The sequence below is a fragment of the Calonectris borealis genome, chromosome 18, assembly GCF_964195595.1.
Source record: "Calonectris borealis chromosome 18, bCalBor7.hap1.2, whole genome shotgun sequence".
In the NCBI taxonomy this organism is placed as follows: Eukaryota; Metazoa; Chordata; class Aves; order Procellariiformes; family Procellariidae; genus Calonectris; species Calonectris borealis.
Genome location: NC_134329.1, coordinates 8,508,731 through 8,534,293, shown reverse-complemented (window position 1 = coordinate 8,534,293; position 25,563 = coordinate 8,508,731). Strand labels below are relative to the sequence as shown.

The window sequence follows — 25,563 nt, the reverse complement described above, 5'->3', positions numbered from 1 at the left end:
TTATAAACCTGCAGACAGCAAAGCAACATAGGGGGCAGTCAATTTTCTCCTAACTGTGCAGTACTTTCCATTAAAGCTGTGGCAGCTTTCCTTCACTTCAAGATCAGTGAGGGAGCAGGAAAATGCCATTCAACCTAAAGGGTTCTCCAGCTAGCAGCCACGAAAGCTCTCCTCCGCAACAATCTTTAGACCGTGAAGGCCTGCAAAGCTCTATCTGAGAAGTCCTTGAGCCACAGCAGATGGCAGAACTGGGGCTCTCATTTAAGGGCATATTGGTAGGAGAGAGACAGGAAGGAAAAGAAATCAGCACTAGAATTTTCTCCCTGGAAACAAAAGTTCATCACTCTGGATACGTTTTTCTGAATTTCAGAATCACAGAATGGTTGAGGTTAGAAGGGACCTCTGGAGGTCCAACTCCCCTGCTTGAGCAGGACCACCTCGAGCCAGCTGCCCAGAACTATGTCCAGATGGCTTTTCAGTATCTCCTGGAGATATGTGGATGGAGACTCCACAAGCCCTCTGGGGGCTTGTTCCAGTGCTCAGTCAATTTACAGGTCTGATTCCACATGATAAATGTGACGCGTATAAAAAAAGCAGGTGGCTCATAGCTCTGGCAGCTCTCGATATTATTGCATCTTTCCTGCTTCAGTTAGTATAATTTCAGTTACAGAGTCACTCACAACGATCCTGCCTGTTCATTACTTCCAAATCAAGAACAACCAACTACAGAGGAATTTTTTTTTTCATGTAAGGGTAGCGTGGCAACTACATACATCAACACTATAAAAACTCTTCACAGTTGAAGTAGTTCACCACCTCACATGAAATACGTCAGTCTGTACTAAGAGCAAACTACTGGAAAAATAAATGATCTTCCTGACCCTAGTCTTTGGGAAGGAAAAAAGATCCAAGGTCAAGGAAGTTGGGGCCACTGCTTCCACTAGGTAATCAACGAATGTGGTTGCGGGAAAGAATGGAAACCACGTGCTGAAGCTCTTCTGTTGCTGAATCCTCAAAGACAACTTATTGGATAGGTGCTGAAACACATGGTCAATTTGCATGACAATTCACCTTAATTGTCAGTTTTAGAGATGGACAAACTGAAGCTCGAAAAAGTGAAATGACTTGTCCATGGTCACACAACTGAGTGGTGGCAGAAGACAGGCCAGAAACAGCCAATTATCTGAAGGGTCCTCACCACTACTTCCCACTGCAGTTCTCTCACAGATCAGTCAATGTACAAACATATTGGAGCTGGCAGATGCAACAAGTTATTTTAATGGAGTGATCAACATCATTCTAAATAAAATTTGTTATCAAGCATTTACATTTTAAGTAAAAGGAGTAACTGAGCTGAAACCTGGCTTTCTAGTCTTATATGAAAGGTAGAAAGGAGATAGCCTTCATTTTATATGAAATAAAATGAAATCCCATCAATGCAGTTGTTCCTCAAGTGTATGCTTCTACTACAACCACACAGTAGCCTCCTCCTACAAATTTTATTTCCTCAGTCAAAATTTCACACTGGAGCGCAGTTGGTTTCATTGTTTCTTGCTCTTTGGTCACCTTCCTTGACCTCTCGACTGTGCCCCCACTAGATGCCAAGGGTCTTTGTGTTAATAACTGCTAGACTTCCTTGGTAGTAGTCCCAATATTTTTTGGGAAAAATGTGAAAAGATCTACCACTGGCTTGAGCCAATGCTCCAACAAATGGTGTCCCAGACATGACAAACCCTCAACAGAAAGATTAACCAACATGAATATAGTTTTGATCCTGTATTGTTGAAGAGCTGGCAGAGGTGCAAACTTAAAGTCTTCCATAAAGTATCTGAGACAACCTCTGGTTCTGTGGATAATGTATTTAATTCCCTACTTACATTTATAATCCAGGTCTAAATTAATCTTACAAACAATTAGTACCTTCAACTCCTAACTTCTGAACTAACTAAATAGGCCCTTTAAGATGCACGTATTTCTAATAACAAGACTGAAAACACTGCTTTTTATGACACAGTTCTCAATAACAAAACCCTGTAATAACGAAGCATAAAAATCCATCAGGGTTGGGAAAACAAAAATAAACCAGAGACCAAGCAACAAACAGAAAGTCATTAACTGTAAAGTCCTTGGAAGTAAAGTTCCTACCCCTAGCTAAAGCAGGGCGTAGGATGATTTCCAGGCATAGCTCAGAGATGGGTAAGGACGATGCCGGTGGGTACCATCCACTGCTGAACAGCGCTAAGCTCGGCAGACAGCTAAGTCCCAGCGGATCCCCAGATCTCCAGGAGTTCATGTGCTGCCACATGCAGGATCCAGCTCACAGCCCCTCTGCCAGCTACAGGACGCAGCCCTGTCAGAGGAGTCACCTGCTCCTAAGACAGATTTTGGCCACTCAGCTGTATAGTGTTTTTCAGCCACACTGCATCCCAGAATAGTTTCGACTTGCCTGAGGAACGTACGTGCAATATTGAAACTGCAGTGACACAAGCACCAGTAAGTGTGTTCCAGAGATGTAGGACAGTATGAGCAAGATTAGACAAAAGAGATGGAGAATTGACAAAGTAGAAAACCACGGGAAGATTGGCACAGATGTTACAAAGGAGAAGAAAAAAAAAAATCTCCTGTTCTAATATTAACAAGGCTGTGTATGGAGAAAAACTGAAGAGGCCAGCACCAGAAAAGTAGAAGTAGGAGGAAACAGAGACGAGCAGAAAACAGGAAACAGTTTCCATGAGGGTAATACGTTGTGGAAATGAGCTCTGAGAACAGACAAGCTTGGATGGCACATTCAATTCCTTCCCACAGCTTAGATACAAGCACAACTCAGAAATAAACTGAGGAGGATGAATGTTCACCGTGACCATTTGCAAACAAGAACACCCATCTTCTAAGCTGCCCAATTACAAAATTTTTTAAGAGGAAGACAGACCTCCAGAATAGGAGCAAGCTGCACGCATGCATGAGACAAAAAGGACGGCCAAGGGCATTACTTATCATCCACACCAATACATCCCGCCTGTCTCACCTTCAGCTACGCCGTTACTTTTTGCTGGACGAATTGATGGGTCTGTTGACATGTATGATCACGCCCCTCTATGCTGGACAGCCTGTCATGTCTGCTCATGTATGTCTGCATCTTTCAGCTCTCACAGCAAAATCCTGCCACACAGCCTCCAATACAGACACCTCTGAAGCAAGGGTCATCAATTCTCTCCTCAGTAACTGCTTTCTACTGTTTACATAAACCCTGGTACTACTGCACAACCCTGTGTGTTTCACGGGCTAGTGCAAGACAGGAGATAACATCTGTCCCCTTGGTAATACTCTCAAAAACTGTAATATTCTCAAAAAAAAAAAAAAAAGGAAAGCAACACAGAATAAAATGCCACAAATTTAATTTTATCCTTAATGCTAAAAAAAAGCACTGGAGTAATATCAAAACAAAAGGATTAAGGACTGAAAAAGTCAAAAGTCAGTGGAATAAGAAATTGTTCATTTTTGGCTGAAAGACACAAACAAGAGCACTTGCTAAACATTATCTAAGGCTACAATTAAATCCTATAGATGAGAGAAAGACACACACTGCGTGGCTTCAAGGATTCGTCATGAATTAGAAGACTCTTCCTCACGGGTGACCAGCCTGTGTTGACGGTGGTAATGACTGAGCGGAGGTGGAACAGCCCGGCCGTCCTTCGCAGGCTGGTCCGACGGCTTGCGGCTGGAGCACGCTCTCAGCACGGCGGAGCGGCTCCTGCACGGCCTCTGCAGAGTCCTGCCCTGCGAGCACACCAGACCACACACCAGCGACCAGCTCAGCTAAGTGGGGATGGATGGCTTTGGGAGTACAGACGCTGCACTGACACTGTACACAACCCTCGTTTCAAGCCTCAACAACAAGACTGTCCACTTACGGTTTTTCTGAAGTTGATCTTTTTTATTTCAGTTCTTGGTGATTAATGAGTATTTTTTCGTTCCCAAAACAATGCTAGTTTATGAAGCCAAGCCAACATCGAGCAGGAATTCTATTCAGGAGGCTCAGAAATACTCTCAGCTGGTTTACAGTTACGAATTATTCCACCACTCCTAAGACACACTTGATGTTATCATCTCTAGCAAACCAAGAAGGTAAAATTAACAGTAACAAAAGCTTTTCTGAACAGTTAAAAGAAAGATACGATCTCATTATCTTTTATAAAACAAGTATTATTAAACATTGCAAACTTCTTAGAAGATTTCAGGGGCCTGCAAATTCCTACTGTATCTTCAAGGATGCAATCATTCATCTGAGAATAAAGAATATTAACTTATAAAGCTATGGGACAAACAGACTACAAGCTCCAAGCCAAACCCATGGTGCATCTGTTTCCATTAGTAACTGAACAGGTATTTTGCTTTGTGATATAGAAGACATACATATTTTCCTGCAATTCTACCACAACTTGGGGTGGAAAAGATGAAATATATGTGTCTCAAAAATAAAAAGTGACTAAAGAGAGAACCTTAGAGTGGGCACTGCCAGCAAACGAAACATTATTTCTCTCATATCAAAAGAAGAATAATTGCATCCTAATAGTGGCCACAACCAAATATATCAAGGAAACAACATGTTTACATTTTAAAAGTAAAAAAATTACTAATTTTGTCCCGGTAGTACAAGTAATATAGCAACTCTCAATCTTACATCATTTGATAAGAATTAGGTAGAGCACTGCAGAGGAAGAGAACTATCCCACTGTCAGAACAGTCCCACTGGCTGGAAAAGGGGAAACATAACCCTCATTTTCAAAAAGGGAAAAAAGGAAGACCGGCGGAACTACAGGCCAGTCAGTCTCACCTCTGTGCCTGGCAAGATCACGGAGCAGGTCCTCCTGGAAACTATGCTAAGGCACATGGAAAATAAGGACATGACTGGTGACAGACAACATGGCTTCACTAAGGGCAAATCATGCCTGATAAATTTGGTGACCTTCTACAATGGGGTTACAGCATTGGTGGGTAAGGGAAGAGCAACGGACATCATCTGCCTGGACTTGTGCAAAGCATTTGACATTGTCCCACATGACATCCTTGTCTCTAAGTTGGAGAGACATGGATTTGACGGATGGACCACTCAGTGGATAAGGAATTGGCTGGATGGTCGCACTCAAAGAGTTGCGGTCAATGGGTCGATGTCCAAGTGGAGACCAGTGACGAGTGGCGTTCCTCAGGGGTCGGTATTGGGACCGGCGCTGTTTGTCGGCGACGTGGAAAGTGGGATCAAGTGCACCCTCAGCAAGTTTGCCGATGACACCAAGCTGTGTGGTGCAGTCAACACGCTGGAGGGAAGGGATGCCATCCAGAGGGACCTTGACAGGCTTGAAAGGTGGGCCTGGGCGAACCTCATGAAGTTCAACAAGGCCAAGTGCAAGGCCCTGCATATGGGTCAGGGCAATCCCAAGCACAAATACAGGCTGGGCAGAGAATGGATTGAGAGCAGCCATGAGGAGAAGGACTTGGGGGTGTTGGTTGATGAGAAGCTCAACATACCCGGCAATGTGCACTTGCAGCCCAGAAAGCCAACCGCATCCTGGACTGCATCAAAAGAAGCGTGACCAGCAGGTCGAGGGAGGTGATTCTGACCCTCTACTCCACTCTGGTGAGACCCCACCTGGAGTACTGCATCCAGCTCTGGGGCCCCCAGCATAAAAAGGACATGGACCTGTTGGAGCAGGTCCAGAAGAAGGTCACAAATACGAAGGCTGGAGCACCTCTCCTATGAGGACAGGCTGAAAGAGTTGGGGTTGTTCAGCCCGGAGAAGAGAAGGCTCCGGGAAGACCTTATAGCAGCCATCCAGTACCTGAAGGCAGTCTACAAGAAAGCTGGAGAGGGACTTTTTACAAGGGCATGTAGTGATAGGACAAGGGGTAACTTGGGCTTTAAACTGAAAGAGAGTAGATTTAGATAAGATATAAGGAAGAAATTCTTCTCTATGAGGGTGGTGAGGCACTGGAACAGGTTGCCCAGAGAAGTTGTGGATGCCCCAGGATGCCTGGAAGTGTTCAAGGCCAGGTTGGATGGATCTTTGAGCTACCTGTTCTAGTGGAAAGCATCCCTGACCATGGCAGGGGGGTTGGAACTAGATGATCTTTAAGGTTCCTTCCAACCAAAACCATTCTATGATTCTATGATAAAAATCCAACATTATACTGTCACCTTCTATCTGAAAGCAGACACTCAAGGCAAAAAATTCTCCTCTCTGATCCTCTCCACTGATCTTCATCGCTTGGGCCCTAAAGGTTCCATGCATGGAGCTTCCATTAATATTAGTGGAAGCTCCCGAAATGGAAAAAGTTAACAGCAACCCAAAATAGCCAGGAGCTATGCAGCCCTAGCACAAGTCCCTGCAAAAAATTTACCAGTCAGATTTTAATAGGCTCTCATTCTCCTTGATATAAGGGCTATATGCTACCTTCTGGCCCCATTCTGTAATAATTAATAAAATACTGACTGGCATAGCAGAGGTGATCTAAGACCGCACATTTGTAATAGGCAGAATCCTACTGATAACCACTGATACAGTATTTGAAGCATTTCAAATCCTTGCAAATAGCTGCCTAGAGTCTAGCACAGAACATCTCTTTCTGTCCGCTTTCCTTCCCAAAAACATTCATCTGAGAAAAGTCATTATTTCTGCATTTGACTGGAAACAAGAACTTTGGAGCACTCTCATGTTACCATAATAATCACCACAGACCAACAAGAATATTTTGTTAGACTGTGGCTCATTCTTCAGCTCTCAAGAAATTAAGAGAGATTATAACAGCATGTTTCCATGTCAAAGGCCCCAAAGTGCATTATAAAGAACATAAGAAAAATAAAGTAAAACAAACAGCTTACTCCTCAGTGGAACACTGCCAACTCTGAGGTGAAACACAACTGTTATAAAATAGCACGCAGCAACACTAGTGAGATGTTTGAAGAGGAACCAGAAAGGAACACCATGTCCAGTTGACAGTAAGTTACCCTGTCTGGATTTTGATCATAGGAATGTCTAACAAATCAGCACTGCAAGAGCCTTCTACAATATCTAATGGCAGTCCATTATTCAATTTTCAGAAATAAAAAATGCACAGGGACTTCTTGGACCATTATTTTATGGACCATGTAGTGGTCTACTACTGTGACCATTACTGTCAGATTTAACGAATAGACAAAAGTCACCAAAAATGGTGGTGGTACTTGAGGATTTGTGCCCCTCCACAAACATAGCTCTCTAAAATACCAGTTCACACACATCACAACATCTCATCTCTTCAACGTACTCTCATTAAAGCTACGTATTTGGAAAGCGTACAGTAAGAACACCCATGCAGAGTCAACCCAAAAGCATACCTGCTCATGAGTCTACTGCCTCTGACCAGCAGTAGAGGCTCAGAAAAAGACTATAAGAAACAGAGAATCATTAGAGTAATCCTTGGTAGTATTAGCCATCTCCTCCCAAAGGAACCAAAACCAGTATGTTTGCAAACTTTCTTAGACCAATCACACTGCAAACCCTGGAATCAAACTGTATCCACAGTATATGTGGCAACTTCCTTGGAGGTCAGTGAAACTCGTCTTCACAAAAAGAGAAGAAAATCCAAGTTTATCCACGTTCTGGCAGATTACGTTATCAGTAACAATCCAGAACTGGCTCAAGTTCACCTTTTCAAGATGCATAATGATTATACTCAATATTAACAACAGAGACAAATACCGTAAGACAAATTTTCCACAAGAGACTACTAGTTCGCCTGCTTTTGTATGTCCCAATTTTGAATGTGCAAACTCTCTTGAATTTCAATGCAAGTGTCTGCACCAAGCATATATACACACGCATGAAAGAAAAGGTCTTTTTTTTTGCACAAGAGGTCTGTCAGGAAATTGAGGAAAAAAGCAAACAAGCTTAACATATTTCAAACTACTGAGAGATCTTGTTTGTAGAGCACAACAGGGAAGAAGGAGAAGGACAATATCCATGTCAGAGCTCCATCACTTAGAATCAAAATGACATATTCAGCAAGACTAAAAGACTCAAAAGAGCAAGTGGATTGAAAAAGGATGAATTTTTCATTTTGCGTATGCTTAGTTTTGAGCTTGGGTTTAGGTAACAACAGTGACGTTTAGGAGTACACGAGAGAAACTAACATGGTGTTCAGAGAATTGAGATGGAAAGGAATTCAATGCATAATGCGCCACTAGAAAAAACAAGTGCAAGGATAGAAGTAAAAGATGGTTAACAGAGCATAAAGACTTGGAGTGGCAGGTGAAGGGCAAGAGGAGGAAAGAGAAAAGGTTCCAGCGAAGTTATGTAGTGATGTAAGAGGAGAAAAATACTTAAAGTAAAAGGAGAAGCACTAAAGATATTAAAAAACTGGGTAACACACTGGCATTAACTTAGTGAGCAGTATTTCAAACAGGCTGTAGGGGAGCAATCAGGACGTAACAGAAAAACAAGCGGCTGCATACAAGCCAGGAACATGCGCCTACAGTAATCCCGAGTTGTAGAAATCTGAGGGATGCTGCCCAAACACTGGTTCTGTGTGTCCCTAGCACAGTGATGAGAGATATCTAAACTACTTCTCCGTTACACCACCACAATGGACTCCAAACACTCCACAGATCCTCCCTGCAAGTCACTACTGGGGACACACACAGTACAGAAGTACAGTGCAAATAATACTGGACAAGCTCTAGATTTGATTGTGACTGATAAAGTTTTGTTGTTTCCCTACTGAGACAATAATTGAGTGCTGAAATTATGCTCTTCCTCTTCCAGATCATCAACAGTTTATATCTGAAAAGAGAAGCACACTCTATAAAGAATTTCGCTTCGATTTGGCAGGTGGGTCAGATACGCAGCATCCACTGTCCACTATACCAGAGTAAGATGTGTTACCTTGACCAAATTTCATCTGTGTTGAACATTTAACCATATGAAAGATTAAACATTGCTCATGGTAACACAGACAGTGCAAACACCCTAAGGCCGTAGCATTCTTTACTAATGTCTTCCTGCATAAGGACAAGTTCTCTCCCATCCTGGGAAAACAATAGTCAGATTTCTACAGAAAAAAATAATCATTTGCTGACACTGGTAGTGACTATAACTTCATCCTCTCTTGAACCTTCAGCTGCTTTAACATATTGAATCTACAACTGGCCATAAACCTCAGCATGGCACAATGTGGTACATTTCAATCAACACTTAGGCTGACATCAGTTTAGACAATTATATTAAAGGAAAAGGCCAGGTTCCTAGTTGATTTTATCACTTTACCACAGACTTTACCAGAGTTGATCATCCTTGACTCATCAGTGGGAACCGGTAAAGTGGGAGGTGAGAACTTGTAACGGTGCGTCGCTTGTTTGGAGAAGTCCTATGGGGCCACCAGGAGTACAGCTTGGCTCCTACGCAAGGCCCCAGACACAGCATCCCTCAGAATCCCAGCTTACTTCTCCCCACCCCATACTTAGGAGGGACTCCTAAAATGCAGCAAGACGCACCTTGGCCCATAACGACTCACTATGCTGACAATACTTTGCTCAATTTCTCCTTGATACCACAGCTGCGATTGTGCCTCTCAGTGCTTTGCAGGGTTAGAAGCACAGGTAGAAATTAACTGGTTTAAACTTAATCCTGAAAGGATGATGGCAGTGATGGAGAGGAAAATACCCTGAGGCCCTGGTGAGCACTATAATTATACCTTCTGTAAGAATAATTCCCATTCTTGTCCAAGTGGTTTGCAGTTTCAGGGATTTACTGGATCTACTGCTGATCCTAAATTCTCAGAGAAACCTTCCATCTCCCACAAGCCTATGATCTCACTCCCTCGTGTGTCTTTTTACAGTATTCTCTATCTACTTCATCTTTACACTGCTACGGTATAATAGCATTTCTAGGACCACCCCCAAAAATGACCTGAAAACAGGAGCAGAGCAGGATATTTTATGGAAAATTACCTGAAATGTTCTCCATTCACAGGCCAGCTGAGCACTAGCTATTATCCCTCAATCGAACGTATGGGACACACTGGTTTTACAAGGCCCCCATTATCAGAACCTGAACACTATGAACACTTACAAAGTACATACGAAACACATTCAAACATTAACTAATGCGATACTCACACAAACAAGAGCAAAGAGGTCATAGGAATTGACCTGTTTTACACAGCTATGCTCAATTTGCTGACCTGGAACAGCCTTTAATTAGGCATTTCCATACTCTTAAAACAAACAGAAATAATGCCCTTTCACAGAAATAAGAGATTTGCAAGTAAGTTTTCTGAACAAAATACAGCAAAGCAAAAATGCCTGAATCCATGAGGTGCTTATGAAGAAATTATTCATATATGCCTTTCAAATATGGCATGGAGCCTAAAATGTCTGAGGTATTAGCATTTCTGTACTTTGGGTTTTCCTAAGAAAACAGAAACTACAGTCAAAAAACCACATTTGGAATCACTTCACTTCAGCCACCATATTACAGTTGTGTCCTGTACAAGCTCCCACAACTTGCTGTAATCCAACTGCTGAGCATGACTAAACTAACATACAGAAAGTCTTATTCGTAGGAGGCTGTTCACAGGGGAATGAAGATAAATACGAAGATGCAGTAACGGGATCTAAGCAAACAGCACAGGCACACTCAAACACCCAGTTCAAACAGTAACAGCACATTCTGACCTGTTTCAAGTGAAGACCTAATTCCTTTAACGGATTAACTCCTCCACCCTCAAAGTCATTTTGCCTGTCACCTCCCAGGCTGATTCTTACCAAATACTTACAAATGTGCAAATTTGTGGCCTTCAACTGATACTAACAACACTCCCTAGTTGGCAAGAACATTGTCGCTGTCTTCGCATGACCTGCATTCTCTCCGTCTCCAGGATTAAAAAAATAATAATCCTATCTCCACAGAGTAATTCTAGAGCTGGAGAACTACCAACCTGTCTTTCTGTCATGAAGAAAGGCTACCTATATTTATTTCCCTGGTAAGATCCACTAGAGAGAGGCAATGTGTTACACCATTATAAACCAACTTACGATCCCATAATACTCAAAGAAAGCAAAGCCTGATATCATCTTAAATGAGAAGTGTTACAGACTGCACGATCCTTAATCCAATTTAGGCAGGAGCAGAAAGGGCTGAAAGTCACAAGCCTTCAAAGCAGCAACTGTTCTTCTTGCTTTGCAAGAAGAGCCTGAATCATGCAACGCAGCTACTGAGGTGGGCAGTAGTGTAAAAATTAAGTGTGGCTGGGCTACTGGAAGATGTCCAGATTGAGCACAGTCTCCATCAGCAGAAGTTCTGAAGAGTTATGACAACAAAATGAAGTTGTTTCCTCAAGAAGCAACCCTGAGGGAGCACAGCACCTGCTCTTCCATGTACTGGAATCTCCACTGAGCTCCGTCAGGGAATCGAGACCCACCTCTGGCTAGAGACAGAGGCAAAGAAGTAGGTTACTGAACTGCAGGTGAAACCTGCTAGAAGAGATCACAAAAACAGAAAAGTATTTTTCCAAGAAAGCTAACAATAGCAAAAGTCAGTATGACTCTGACGAGAAGTAGTGGGCTGACAGCATCAGAGGCCCAAGTCCCCTCTCCTTTTCCCCAGTACAGCACAAGTGATCACTGCACACACTTCCTCACAGTACATTTTTCATCAGTCTGGATGGGACAATTTCTGGAAAATTAAATGCATTCAGTCCCTAGCCTTTATTTTGCCACAGCAAATAAAGAGGTCAATACCGGGTTTAGATGTGAAGGACTGTTTCACAGAGAACTGTTAGTCAAACACAATTCCAACGCTTCCAGAAACAGTTAGTTAACAAGTGATACCTGAAGGAATGAAGAACGTATAGCCTTGTTTCAGCTCAATTCTTTGGCATCGTTCCACCCTGTCTCCCAGAAAGATATCACTTTGCTTTCCTGAGAGAACCCATTCTTCATAAAGTTCTAGATTCTGCAGAGTAGGCGGAATCAGCCAGAAGATCTAAAAATAAAACAAAGATTTAACTGTTACCAACAGTCAACAAAAATAAATAGCTGAGAAACTCCAACAAGGTTATCATGTGTTAGACAAATGAATGTGGAACACCAAGCCTGCTTTCTGCATAAAACACATGTTTTCCAGGTGTTGTACAGAGAGGTACACAGCAGACAGCAGCAGCAATTAGTCCATGTGCTGGAAGTGGCACGGTAACTGTCAGTTGTCATCTCTCTTCCATGAAACATCTTACTCAGAAGATGCCTGCACAGTTTACTTTCAGTTCAAAACAATATGTTGGTATAGTGCAACTTCATTGGACTATATAGATGAACAGTATCTGTACCGCAGAGATGTTCAATCTGCTGTATGTATTTCAGTTCCCACCATACGCTGTCTATACTAGAATTGGGAAAAGCAACCTAAAACAGCAAAGATGTGAATGTAACCATATATGCTGTATATTTTAACGCTGCTGTACCCTGTAATATTTCAGTTCAGGCATAGTGTGCATGTGCACACTAAAAGAACATGGAAATTCTAAAAGGAAGCAGAAGCTCTAGCTACAGAAGGAGACTTGTGAGGGCACTCTGACCCAACAAGGGTACACACAGGCATGTACTCACTGCACGACACTTCTAAACCATGCAGCAATAACAAGCCTAAAAGCACTACCACCACCAAGTAAAACATTTGCTATTTCAAATAAATCAACTCCTTTGCTTCATGAATGTGAATGGTGTCCTTCTAGTTCAGCAAACTCCATGTACATTAACAAAGCTAGCTGAAATAGACTGATCACTGACCAGCCCCCCCCCAAAAAGAGGAAAAAATAAAGAAAAACAGAAGGAAGAAACCCCTCCCCTCCCTAAGAGGCACGGAGAAATACAAACAAATATCAGACAACAACATTCACCTACCTTCCCCCCACGGAAAACGTGATACCACACTGAAGTGCCACCAAAATCAATATGAAAATCAGTGAAGCATCCTTTCACACTCATCAAACAGTACCTGTAAGCAGAGTGAAGAACAAAAATGAATCGGTCTGAAACAGTATTTTTCACGTCTTAATTTGCAGAGGTTAACTGCATGTGCGATACTGTTTCCACCAATTAAGTTTCTGCATTTATAGTACTGGGGTTTGTCTAATGAAGTAACTATAACTAGGTTTCTGCTGAAAAATGTGTATCTCCAAGATTGAGTTTGCTATTCATACAACTGGAACAAAAGCTTTCAGAGTTAAGGAATGGAAAAACATTAAAAGTTATGCTGTTCAGAAATATTTCTGATGCCACCGCTAGTCCCCGGGGTGATCTGTTTAATGCTCTCCCTTCACTGCTTGAGAGACATAACCTTCTCCGAAAGTTGTACACAAATTGCTTCAAAGAGCAAAGTTTTGAAAAATCTAATTTGCTTATAAATCCTCCTTAATGTTCTTTACCTACTTGCCACTAATGCCATTTTTGCAAGGATTGGGGGACAGAAACCTCATTTGGCAAATTAACTCCTTTTTGTTCACATTTCTAGGCATTTCTGCATCAAAATACATAAAGGAACCAGCTGGCAGCATCGCTAAGTATCAAATCCACTATTTTTTAATGCCGTCTTGATTCAGGTTTTCAAAGCAGTTTAAAGTCAGCATCACTGGAAAGAGATACAAGAGCTCTCATCTCGCTGCATGAATCTCAAGCCTCCAGCCACCATCTGTAACTAATGGCCGAATTACAGCCGCCCTTCTCACTATAGGCACCTTTGCAAACGCAGGAAACACACACCACTTAACCCACTAACCTCTTTTCCTTGTTCCGGTCTCCGTTTCATGGCTTTTTTTTTTTTTTTTTTTTTGGGGGGGAGGGGGGGAGTTATGGAAACAGTACCAGAATAGGATTTGTAAAAAAAAAGAAAAAAGGTTTCATTTAACTGTGTCTTTTTCTCATCACATTCAGGTAGAGAGAATCTCAGCAGTATGCAGACGGCGTGCAAAAGTCCCTCTAGATGATAGGCTGGAAAGGACCTTACCATGTGTCTGCAGAAGGCTGGCAAATCAGAGAGACTATAGGTACATAAGAGCCCGCTGCCTAGCAACCACATCCCGAGCCGGAGTTGACAGAATGATACGCAATGCTGTCATGAAGGCAGTCAATTTGTGGGCTTCAAAAAAGGTCCTGCGCCTTCATCTCACAATTAAAACCTCTCCTTGTGCAATTACACATCTCTCCTCTTGCCCGCTCTGGAATTTTTTTTTTTTTAATCCTTCAGAAGCAGGAAGAGAGCTTTTTCTGCCCCTGGGGTATTTCAGATGCTTCAAAAATCACAGCTAGCCAAGAAGCTGTCTAGACTCTCAATATGCTCCATTTCAAAATATGAGTCCTTCCCTCCCAAATACATTTTTTTTTAATTTCTCCTTTTATGTTTTCCCTACCAAGATGTTGTTGATTACAAGTCAGATAGAATTTAAAAACAATAAAAGAAGCCCAGAAAGGAAGTTGCCTTTCTTCCAGCCAAACTGCAAAGAGTCACAGATTGAATAATTGCTCATGTAACAAAAAAACAACATGGAAATTCTCAGTTTGTGGACAGGGTTGAGTATTAAAGGTTCATGTTGTTTTAAACTAAAAAATTCAAATCCTTATGGAATCAATTATTTTCAGTTTCCAAAAGGTCAGATGTAAGATATATCACACTAACAAGAATTTTCTAAGACCGTGCTACCTACCAACAATTACCCGTTCATATTAAGATATTCTGAAAGCATAAATGGCCTAAGCATTAGTCGGTTTTATTTATTCCTCAGTAGTCAACAATCTAAACTTGAAGCTGTCGATCTGTTTGTGTTCAGAGAGGAAATAACAGGATTGAATTCTCTGTCAAATCAAAGTGCTTAAAATTTAGTTTTGTGAGAAAACACCAAGGCAGCTATAACTGTGAACACGCAACCCTTCCCCCCCCCCTTGTTTTTCCCCATTTTCCCTCTGTTTTCTTGAAACTCCTCTAAACATAACAATTTCCATTCCAATAAAGGTGGTTTTAGTGAAGGAGTCACATATGGTGATTAATAAAAACCTACACAGCATTTGGAAAAAAAACAGATTTTCTTTCCATCCACAAACAAGCCATTCCATATTTAATTTCTGCTGTTAATCTTACAGGGCTGCTTTTGTCCAAGCCAAAGAGCTACCGAAAGGCTCAGGAGGCTGAAAAAGCGATCTTCCGCCATATAGCAATCTCCCTTGTTGCCAGAGTCTGGCACAATGCCTTTGCATTGACCTCTACAGCTTCCTCTTCCAATGTACACCGCAGTCACATGGTCCCAGCACAGCTCCATGCCACAGCTAATCTTATACACCGCTCGGCTCCAACCTCAGCAAGCAGCTTCTCATCACTAACAGCTGCTAATTTGGGGAACAACTCAACTTTTCAGGTTTTTCCATAACAAAACAAAACAAAAAAAAAAAAGAAAAGAAAAGAGGAAAAAAAAGCCATAACACAGCATCCATGTTGAAAGAAATCTAGAAACTGCATCCCACTGCGTGCTCTGGTCGCAGCTCTCTGCCTTCAGTGCTCTGGGCCAGAGCAGGTAAAGTGGGTTACAGGAACACAATCCCAAGTAGGACCTGGGGAGACAATCTGACCAGAGTTACACCCTGAAAAAACAGGCGACGCAAAAGATGCCCCAACTTTAATTTTTTTTTCACAACTGCTACCACATCCAATCCCTGCATACTCCACTTTATCTCCCTGCACAGCCTCAGTTAGGGTTTTAAAACATGCAGCTGCTTGTAATCTGTTGTGGGGGAGCTTCCTTTCCCCACTGAAGAGTTTGTTTTATGCTCTCCACAAGCCTGAAATTGTTCAGGTTAATGTATTGTTATTTTGGAGGAAAGATTTGTGGTGTGGGGGGAAGGGAACTTTCCCCCCAAAAACGTGGGGAAATTTGTTAGAGAAATGATGCGAAGAAATATGGAGTAATCTGCAAAACTCACAGGGAAGAACAAACACAGAGATCCCCAAAAAAGAGAGGGAAATGATACAAACGAAGCTAAACCACTAAGCAAACACAGAGAGCTGGGAACACAGAAACAACACAGAGCCACCGCTCCGTACGCCAGCGCAGATACCACACTCCCAGGCAAACCCACAATGCACTCGCCACGCATAGCTACAAACCCGCAAGCAAACAGAGAAACAAAGACAGCGACAGACACGCCGGGATGCGAACGCACACAGGCGCAGGCACACGCAGACAGGGAAGGGAACGCAGCGGCGCAACGTACATGCACATGAACTCGGGGGAGACGCGCGAGCACAGGCAGAGGCAGCATTACCCTGAGCTTAGCTCCTTTTCTCTCGCAATAGGTACAGCGCACCATACGGCTCTATTCCCTCTGGCATTGCAAGGGCTCCCCTGCCACTGAGCTCAGCCCATAAACCACTCCCAAACCCCAGCAGAGGCTTCTGTTTTTTGTTCGGGCCAATGAGAAAAGTATAGCTCACTCTTCCTTCCTCCCAGGAGCAGCGCCGGCTGGTTGAAATCCCTAAGCCTGAAACCGAATACCACAAACCCATGAGCCAACTACAAGTGCCAAACCGCGGAAAAGGAGCAGGCCCTGCTCCCTGCGTTCGCTCGCTCCTCTCCCCCGGGCGGGAGAGGTGCTCCCAGGCGTCGGACGAGGCAGGCTGCGGCGCTCCCCGGCGGCATCCCGGCACCCCGGGGTCCCCTTCTCCCAGGCCTCGCCTCACAGCATCTGGAAGCGGGAGCTGGAAGGGAGACAGCAGGAAACAATAGCTACCTTTGGGCGACTCCTCACGCTAACGGCCTGACCCGCACTGAGCAACACTCCCACACTGGGGCCCTGTAACTGAAAGCCACAAATTACGCCGCAAGACAAAAGAAGCCATTGTCACCCGGGAGACACGGGGCCAGCCCGCCCGGCCCGTCTGCCGCCCCACCCCCGCAGCCAGCGGACCCCCGCCGCGGGGCTCCCCGCAGGGAGGGACCGGCCTCTCCCCTGCAGGGAAGGCCCAAGGGCTTCTCCGCGGGGAGGGCCCCGGCTCCCCTCCTCAGGGAAGAGCCTGGGCTTCTCCTCAGGGAGGGCCCCCGCAGCACCTACCTCCGGCCGCCGGGGCCGGCTCTGCCCATCGAGGGGCCCTGCGGAGCCCGGGCCGGGGTGGGATGCGTGCCCGCGGCCCTGCCGGGGAGCAGCCTCCGCCACCAGCCCCCCGCAGGCACAAACGCACCGGGCCCCGTTCCCCGCCTCGGGAGCGGGGCAGCCCGGCTGCGGCAGCCAGCGCTTCCAGTAAAAGACAGTTCAGCTCTTGCAGGCTGAAGTAAAAGCAAACCACCACCCATCCAGACCGAATAGTAACTAATCGTTAAACACGGTGCGCGCACCAGGCGCTTCAAACGCACATGAAAGACCCGGTTCTTGCCCTGAGGGGTTACGATCTGAGTCAGTCTCACAAGAAACAACACCCGCGATAAGAGAAAGCCTATTTTCTGGGATGCACCTCAGTCTGCACCAGAGATTTTGGGAAGCAACCGCAAACTGCGTTCGCAGATCACGCTGGGACCAAAGTAAGCGGCAACACTTTCCTTGTCCCAGCCTTGCCCCGGTCCCATCCGAGGTGAAACACCGAGCTCCGGTGTGCGCGGGGTGGGTTCGCACCCGAGTGTGCCACTGCCACAAATGGGGACTTGCGAGGAAAAATTATTTACCTTCCCGCCATCAGATTTTGGCATGAACAGCCCACGTAGAGGATCAGCAGAACAGCACCCAGCTACCATCTCAGGCTGCCTGCAAACCTCGTTGCTGCGGTGTTCAGCTAAGCGCTGGGAAGGCTACCTTTGAACTGTAAGAATGAAGAGGCCTTTTTTTTTTTTTAATTGGAAGCTTGTATTTCTGAGAAGGTGCCCGCTGCCGCAAGGAAATGAACCAAGCTGTCAATTCACAGCGAGCCGGGCCCGTCTGCCCCTGGAACAGCATTTTGGTATCGGTGAGAACACGACTCATTTCTCCATCCTTGTGACATGACTGTTCAGCTCCAGGCTCACCACAAACCATTTTAAACGCCGGTGCTTATTTCAGTTACACGCGTGATGCCGCAAGTCCTCCAAGCTCTACACAAAGGACGATTTGAGACTAACGCACTGACTTGAAGACATGAAATTTTATTTACTTTGCTAGCTTGGAAAGTTTTAATGATATCTTGCGCTTATTGGTCTAATTTTCTTGTATTTAATTATATTTATAGAGCGGTTTTGTATCAAAAGCAATTCACAAATGACATACAAAGTGCATACGAGCATCTCACATGCATAAAACAGCGCCAGGTTGCGTTGCGGGACCTGCGAGCTTGCTCAATTCAAAGGGCAATCTCTTGTCTCCAGAGGCACACCCTCAGCTTCTAATTAGACCACAGCTCAGCAGAGCATTTTAACATCTGTTTAAATCCATCCCTACTTAGTAAAGGAATGAATAGAAAGGAATGGATGGCTGAATAACAGCCTAGGAGAGGGAAAACAGGGCTGACTGAGTACATGGTAACAGAGCAGCATCCTTTTGTGAACAGGTAGACATTTCATACAAGATACCCCATCTTTAACTGAAGAATAACAGTGATATAAAGACCTATTATAGCAGTGCTTAGATATTTCAAGTAATAGGAAGAATTTTGAAGGCAAAAGGAGTGTTGTAGTGACTGAGGCTTTCATCTTCATTTGTTCCATAGCACAAACTTTATCAAGTTGTTAGAAGTGCCTGTTACTATTTCTATAGCCATCATGTCCTGGCACACTTGCTATTTCACTGCCACTGCTTTGCAAATAGTCTTGCAAAGCTACGAACACAAAACCTAATAAACAGAGAGGATAATAATTTCAGCAGGGCTATCTGTTTTGATAAACGAGAAATCAAATTAGTACATTTTTTGGTTTGGTTCAGGCTCAGCAGTATCCAGATTGCTTCAGTCCTGGTTGAATTTAAACAGAGAAGTAAATCTGAGCTTGTTTTGAGCTACCTGAAAATGGTTACGGTGCATCATGACAAAAGGAAGCAGTTCTGAGCCCAATTCAAGTTTCCTTTTGTCACAGTTTCCTACCCTTAGGATTTGCAGTACCACAGACATCTGAGGTGATACAACAAGTTTCTGCCCTGAAAAGCTGATCTGATGTTAAAACAGCACTGCCTTTTCCTCCTGCTCCTGGTTACACAGCACGCTGCCCTCCCTCAATCAGGCTCCCACGTTTGTGAGGCTTTTCGCAGGAACTTGCACCCAGGGATGTGAAAGAGGGGAGGCAGGAGCAGGCTTCCTCGGTAGCGACGAGCTGCTTGCTCTGCTCACCCGGCGCCTCGTGGCCCTGCACCTTGCGTGAACTGCAGAAGGGGTTTGTCGATGATCCCGCTGCTATGCTTTTTTCACACTTCTGCACTGCCCTTCGGTTGGCACAAACATTTATGCAGCCATGTGGTCGTTTGGATGGCCTGAAAAGTAACCAATTTTTCTTCTTTATTTCCGAGTCAGTTTTCAGCCAGACCAGTCCCCAGTCCAGTTTATTCTGCAGCTGCACAATGGCGTGTTCTAGCAATGAGGATGGGACAACGTGGGCATGGGACTGTTTTTTCAGGGGCAACGCCAACTTATATCAGTTCGACGTCTGTCACGCTACTATCTCAGCTAGCCATCCCCTTAATTTCTCATGTTGTCTTACTGCTTAAGAGGTAGTACTTGGAAAGTCTTACGTATTTTTGACATAAACCATTTCCCCACTTAATTCAGTCCTCTAGGACTCCTATTAGGTAAGTAGTCATTTACTTACAGACAGAAAAATAACCTCATTACCCAGAATTTTTTAAAAAAGTTAACGGTGCAAGTCCAAGTGAAAGCCAGGGCGATCTCCAGCGCGCGTAGTGCTCCTGGTAACCGAAGCAGCGCAGCAGATGGAGCGTTCTCTAACTTCACTCCCAGCACGGAACTTGACGTGCAGGAGCCAAGACAGACATTTGTGTCTGGTAATGCCATCTGTGTCTGCAAAACCGCAAGGCTTTCGCTGGAGTGCTTTTTGTTTGTAGGGAACACGTTAATGGTGGGTATCGCATACTGCAAACTCTTAGTATTATGAGAATGTTAAGAACAAGAATGAAATGAAACAATCCCATTTCTGAGCAACAACAGTCATTAATAAAGCATATGAATGTTGGCGATTCGCATAAAAGAATGGGCAGCATGAAACAAGTGACAGCACTGACATTTAGCTCCACAATTGAACACGATCTCTTTAAATAAGGGCTTATACCCTCTGGGCACTCCCAGCAATAGCTGGGACTAGTATCTATACAGGAAAGGGTCAATCTGAATTTCCAAAGATTGAGAAAGCTAATCTCTTGAGGAGTTCATATTTAAACTGGACAAGTTCATGGAAGAGAAATCTCTTCAGAGTCACGAAGCACACAGAAACCACTTCCACCTCAGGATAGCCCCTGCCTGAACTGCAGACAGTGGAAGTTCAGAAGATAATTTTAAGGGGTGGCATCATTTTATGCTCACACTGTTCTTACACTCCTCCCAGGGCATCTATGACAGCAGCCAACAGCAGACAGGTTACTGAGCGCCACGGATCTTTGTCTTGATCCAGTGCAACTTCTCTTGTTCTCCTAGACTATCAATGTTTGTTATTGCTTTTATCTTTGTTTGGGTTTTGCGCCAACAGTGCTGTAAATCAGCTTTCTCTAGACTTTATGCTAGATGATGCTCACTAGCAACATCCTCATCACTCCAGCTGCATCACCCTTGCCTTTAACTCCCGTGCATGGTAACTCCTTTTCCCCACATAAAAGTCTATTGTCACATTTCAAGCACTTACAGTCTTTCACTGTTTAGCTTCCCCTCTACCTATCACATCTACTAGCTTATCATGCTGTCAACCTCCACCTCCACTTTGCCAGTGACAGCAACCTCAATGGCTCTGTGTCTGCTTCTTCATCAGGCATCTCCTTCCTTTCTATCAGGCCATCCCCCACACATGGGAAAAGCTCCATGTCAAAATCTGTTGAATTGGTACTTCTCTAAAATCCCTCTTTGAAACCTACCATCTGGCATTTCATGATGCAAGTAGTGAACTGCAAGAATATACTCTACTTTTTCTGCTAAATTCTGTTAGTCATGTTGCTACCTTATCCTTTAAACCATCTCTGTCCTGTTTTGTTTACTTGCTACATTTTTTTCAGCATCTGGAGTCTGCCTGCTCTGAGAAAGAGATCGTTTCTTCTTACCTTGTACAATCCACGAATCCTGAAGCCCTGAATCAGGATTCAGTTTCTTAGCTCTAGCAGATTATAAATAATGTTATTTAGTAGACTAACCACTTGGGAAGCAAGTTGCCTGGGTTCTATTTTCTGCTCTTGCCACTGGCTTATTGTGTGACCTTAGGCAAGTCACTTAGGACATTTCCAAATGCGTATGTGAAATTCGGCACTCCTATCCATGCCTACTTACCCTAACAAGCAGCTTACTCTCTTCAGAACAATACACTATCTTTAGCTTCCGCTGAAATCAATGGTGCTGAGCATATCGTAGGACCAGGCTTCCCCCTGAGGCCTGCCACAGAGGCTCTTCTATTATGGAGACCTTTACCTTCCAAAATGTTTATTTTTACAGAATGAGAGTAAATGCTGCATATCACTTTCTGACTGCACACTCCTTTGTATATGTTAGTACCAATCTATTTTAGACATTACAGTTTGGAAACAGTTCTAAGCAATTTGCAAAACGCTAGAGGTCAGTTCAACAGCAGAGCCTGGGATGCCGCCAGCATTAGGTCTGGCCAATAGAAAATGCCTCTAAAACAGACACAGCAGCAAAGGGCTTCCACGATTAGACGGTGTTCATCAGCCATACAGGTCAATAGCTATTATATCATTAACAGTAACCCCTATCTCAGTTGTACTAATTCCTACGAAACTCACAGTGCACATTTTCAGGCCCCCAAAGTAGTTTCTTTTTCCAATCATCATATAAAAACAGTTTCAAGGAAGACATTCAAACAGAAGAAACAGGGAGGTGAGGTTATACTGTCACAACTTGCCCAAAAACTAGAGCCGAGATAGGCAGAAGCAGGACAAAATGCTCATGTTGTCTCAACCCTGCCCTGAGTGGGTCCACTGAAACAAGAAAACGCAGCTTGTAGTCAGTCCAATATTTGATCATGCTGTCGAAAAAGTCAACAGAAAAGTGAACTGGCATGAAGGGCAGCGACAGAGTTTTTGGGGAGACACGCATCTATTAAAAATGGACTTCAAGTTCATTTCACAAAACATCTCTCATCTAGTAACTTTTCAGCCGTTAGTTTAGAACCTGGAAAGGATCTGAACGCAGGCTACAGAAGCACCTTGACCATACTGTGTGAACTGTATGACATATCTGTATGCTGGGAAGTGATTTCTTTGGGTAGCACTTTTGGAGAATTTACTATTTAATGTCAGTCTGCCATTTTCAAAACAGAGTTGCTCAAAACCAAAAAATAAAAATACACTTTTCAAAGGGATTTGATTAAAGATTGTATTCAGCAAACTGTAGATTATTTCTCAATTAAAAATATTTAGAATAAAATGTGTTGAGAACTCCTAAATATTAGTATTTAGAACAGAATGTTCCTCTCTTAAAGACTGTTACCACAGGCTTTAAGAACATGAAGTATCCATAAAGTTCTCAAATACAAAGTCATTCTCCTTAAAAGCTGGTACAGTCCATGAGTAGGTATTACACAGCTCAAGCAGGTCAGCCACACCAACCCCCCTTCCTGCTCACTAAAACATAAATAAATCATTATTTCCTCTCCTACCAGCCTTGGAGTTCAAAAGGAATTAATCAAGGAGGTCAAGAGCAGAGCTTTTTAAAGACTTAAACAAACTTACTTTTTCACTTTGGGGTATTTCATCTCTGAAATAGCATTGGTAGCATCCGTCTGTCTCTCCTTCAAATGCTGCGGCCACATATTATCCACCCAGTCGACTAAGTCCACCTGAAAACCCCACCAAAATCAACTGTTAGTTACTGAACACATGGTAGGATATATTCCTGTTGGCTAAAACTCTAACAATGACAGCAGCAGACCAGCAGATGCTCACAGACAGCAAGAACCTTGCTGTTCAGCAAAAGTCCTATGGACCCAACTTGTTAAGGTGCAGCACTTCACCACAACTCAGCCCTTTGCAACCCAGAGTAAGGAGAGCTTTGCAATCAATTTAACCAGGTGCAGATTCTGACCTATGGGCACCTGTGAGCACCTTCTCTTGCAGCATCACCTGCTGTCTGTCTTCAAATGCATTTTTGTGGCCAATAGCCTAGAAATTGCATTTATGAACATTAAAATACAAACATAAAAGAGATTATACTATTTCAATAACTCACATTTCAAGGAACATTAACACCATTGTTCTGGCCAAATTCTGATTTGAGTAATTACATTATCGCTTACTGTGCATTTCCTTCATCGTTCTACTTGGGTATAAATTCACCAAACTTCTTGTCCAAAAGCCAAACTTTTAGGAAGTGTGTGCAGGAGAAAATAGCGAAAGCTGAGCAACAGGAAACATACTGCCAGCAAGGTGAGGAAGAGATAAAAACTGAAGATTGTTCGGGGACATTGAAACACAGCTCCTGCGCTGGGTGCCAGAGCACGAACTGCAATCTGTCCATCACAGCCGCAGCAAGGACAAACCTGTGACTCATTCTTTGCTCTGTTTTATGATGATCTAGCCTGTGCTAGATATCCAGAACACTCCCTTCTGGTTATGCAAGGGGATCACATGTGCCGGGTTTCAAAACAGGGGAAAACACCAGTCAACCTGGGAAGTCCAACAAGGCAGGCTGTAGTGCTGCGTTTGGCCACAGTGTGGCTGTACATCCCGACCCAGCTCAAAAAATCGTGATGGGTGAATGAACCTCCATTTATGGATCAATAAGGAGTGCAAGACCTATCCCAGGCGTTGGTGACAAAGCTGTCCTCTGTCTGCGTGCAGCAAGAACGGAGAAGTCCAATTCAGTCATGGTTAGCACCCCACTTAGCCTCCTGACTGCTAAATCTTTTTAAAGGCCCACCCAAGAATGTTACTCGTATGAGTCAACACAACTGTTCGTATCCCCAGAGGATTTTCATAATAGGGCAATTAGCACATGAAATTCTTGCAGACTGGGGCTGACCTCTATCTATTTCTCCATCTGTACCAGGTACTGTTCATAACACACACTACTTTGAGAAGAGGCAAAGGGAGATAATGCAGCCAGTAGAAATAGTACCAATTCCATGAATATCACAGTTGTATGTGAAAACAAAATTGATGGTTACTGCCCTGATTCTGAAATAATTCCCACATCCTGATACTGCTACCCACAGTCTTTACACAACAGGGAACATGAATCAAGTATTTCTGCCTTACATGGGCTCAGAGCGCTCTGCAGAATTCAAGGGATCCACTTAGAGTATTCAACTAGTAACTGACTTTATGTACTGGACTTTCTCTGAGCCCCCACCACCTTCTCTTCTATTCCCAAGTACCTAATGGTAATGCAAATCTCTCTTTCAGTGAGATCTAAATATCCCTGGTTTTACAAATGACTGAGCACTCAGGCCATATTAAACAGATATGAAGTATTCATTTACATGTGGTAACAGGTACCTAATTGCATTTTTCAGTCCTGAGCACCCAGGAAATTTGCACAGATGTTTTAAAAGCTCACCAAGCATGATGTGCTTGGGAAAACAGGGATCAACTGAACACCAGAAACTCTCCAGAGCATTTCCAAACTGCCTGCTAGTGTTTGAATGACAGCAAAAACCTGCACAAACTTCTAAATATGTGCTTAATATTCAATTTGTGATACGTGCATAACAGAACATAAAAGCCTACTTAAGAATTACTTCTACAAATCAGCAATTAGACCTGCCATCTATTTTTGACCAGTTCAGGCATAAGTGTGGTGTTTACGTTGCCTACACAGGCAAGAGACGTTCCCAGCAAAAAACCTACTGGTATAACTAGAATGGGATGTAGAAATGAGAAGGAGAAAAGTGTCTGAAAACAAAACATCATAGAGCTATAGTTTCACACTCAGCAGTGCCTTGAGCATCCAGTGCCACGAGCAGATACAGAGGTAACAAGCAGCACACGTGTTCTGCTTTGAGAAGTCCCGTTGTTCCCTGATCAACCAGGACCGATGCCCAAAGTCTCTGCCGAGTGCCTGGAGGAGACACTCTGAAATCTCTAGTGCCATTTCCTCCATCCCTGTGTATTACTGAATTGATGCTCTAACCCTCACCCACACACGGCCACATTTTAGTGATAAATGAAATAATCTTTATTAACAAGGTCACGGTTTCACTGCCGGTGACTCCATTGGGAAACAAAATCACAAGAGCCCTCTACCTTTAAAAAATATGTACAAATCTACCCCCTTCCTCTGACACTGCCAATTCTGACAACGCAGTAATTATGCTGATTTAATTATGTAGAAATTTCTACATTTAATACATGCGTTGCCAACTTTTTTGCTT

The 25,563-nt window shown here is 43.6% G+C and overlaps 1 protein-coding gene across 4 annotated transcripts in view; it reads right to left on the bottom strand.

Moving 5' to 3' along the window:
• KDM2B (lysine demethylase 2B) overlaps nucleotides 1–25,563 on the bottom strand; it is a 128,369-nt gene that overhangs the window by 64,766 nt on the left and 38,040 nt on the right. For 2 of the 4 annotated variants that reach the window (XM_075167717.1, XM_075167718.1), the window contains 3 exons: nucleotides 22,925–23,031; nucleotides 12,932–13,025; nucleotides 11,864–12,017 (listed from right to left, as the gene is read on the bottom strand). In XM_075167717.1, coding sequence (XP_075023818.1) covers nucleotides 11,864–12,017; nucleotides 12,932–13,025; nucleotides 22,925–23,031 — 355 coding nt within the window. Of the gene's footprint in view, nucleotides 1–11,863; nucleotides 12,018–12,931; nucleotides 13,026–16,339; nucleotides 16,428–22,924; nucleotides 23,032–25,563 lie in introns of those variants that run through there. The other 2 variants (XM_075167719.1, XM_075167720.1) reach the window with 1 other exon arrangement.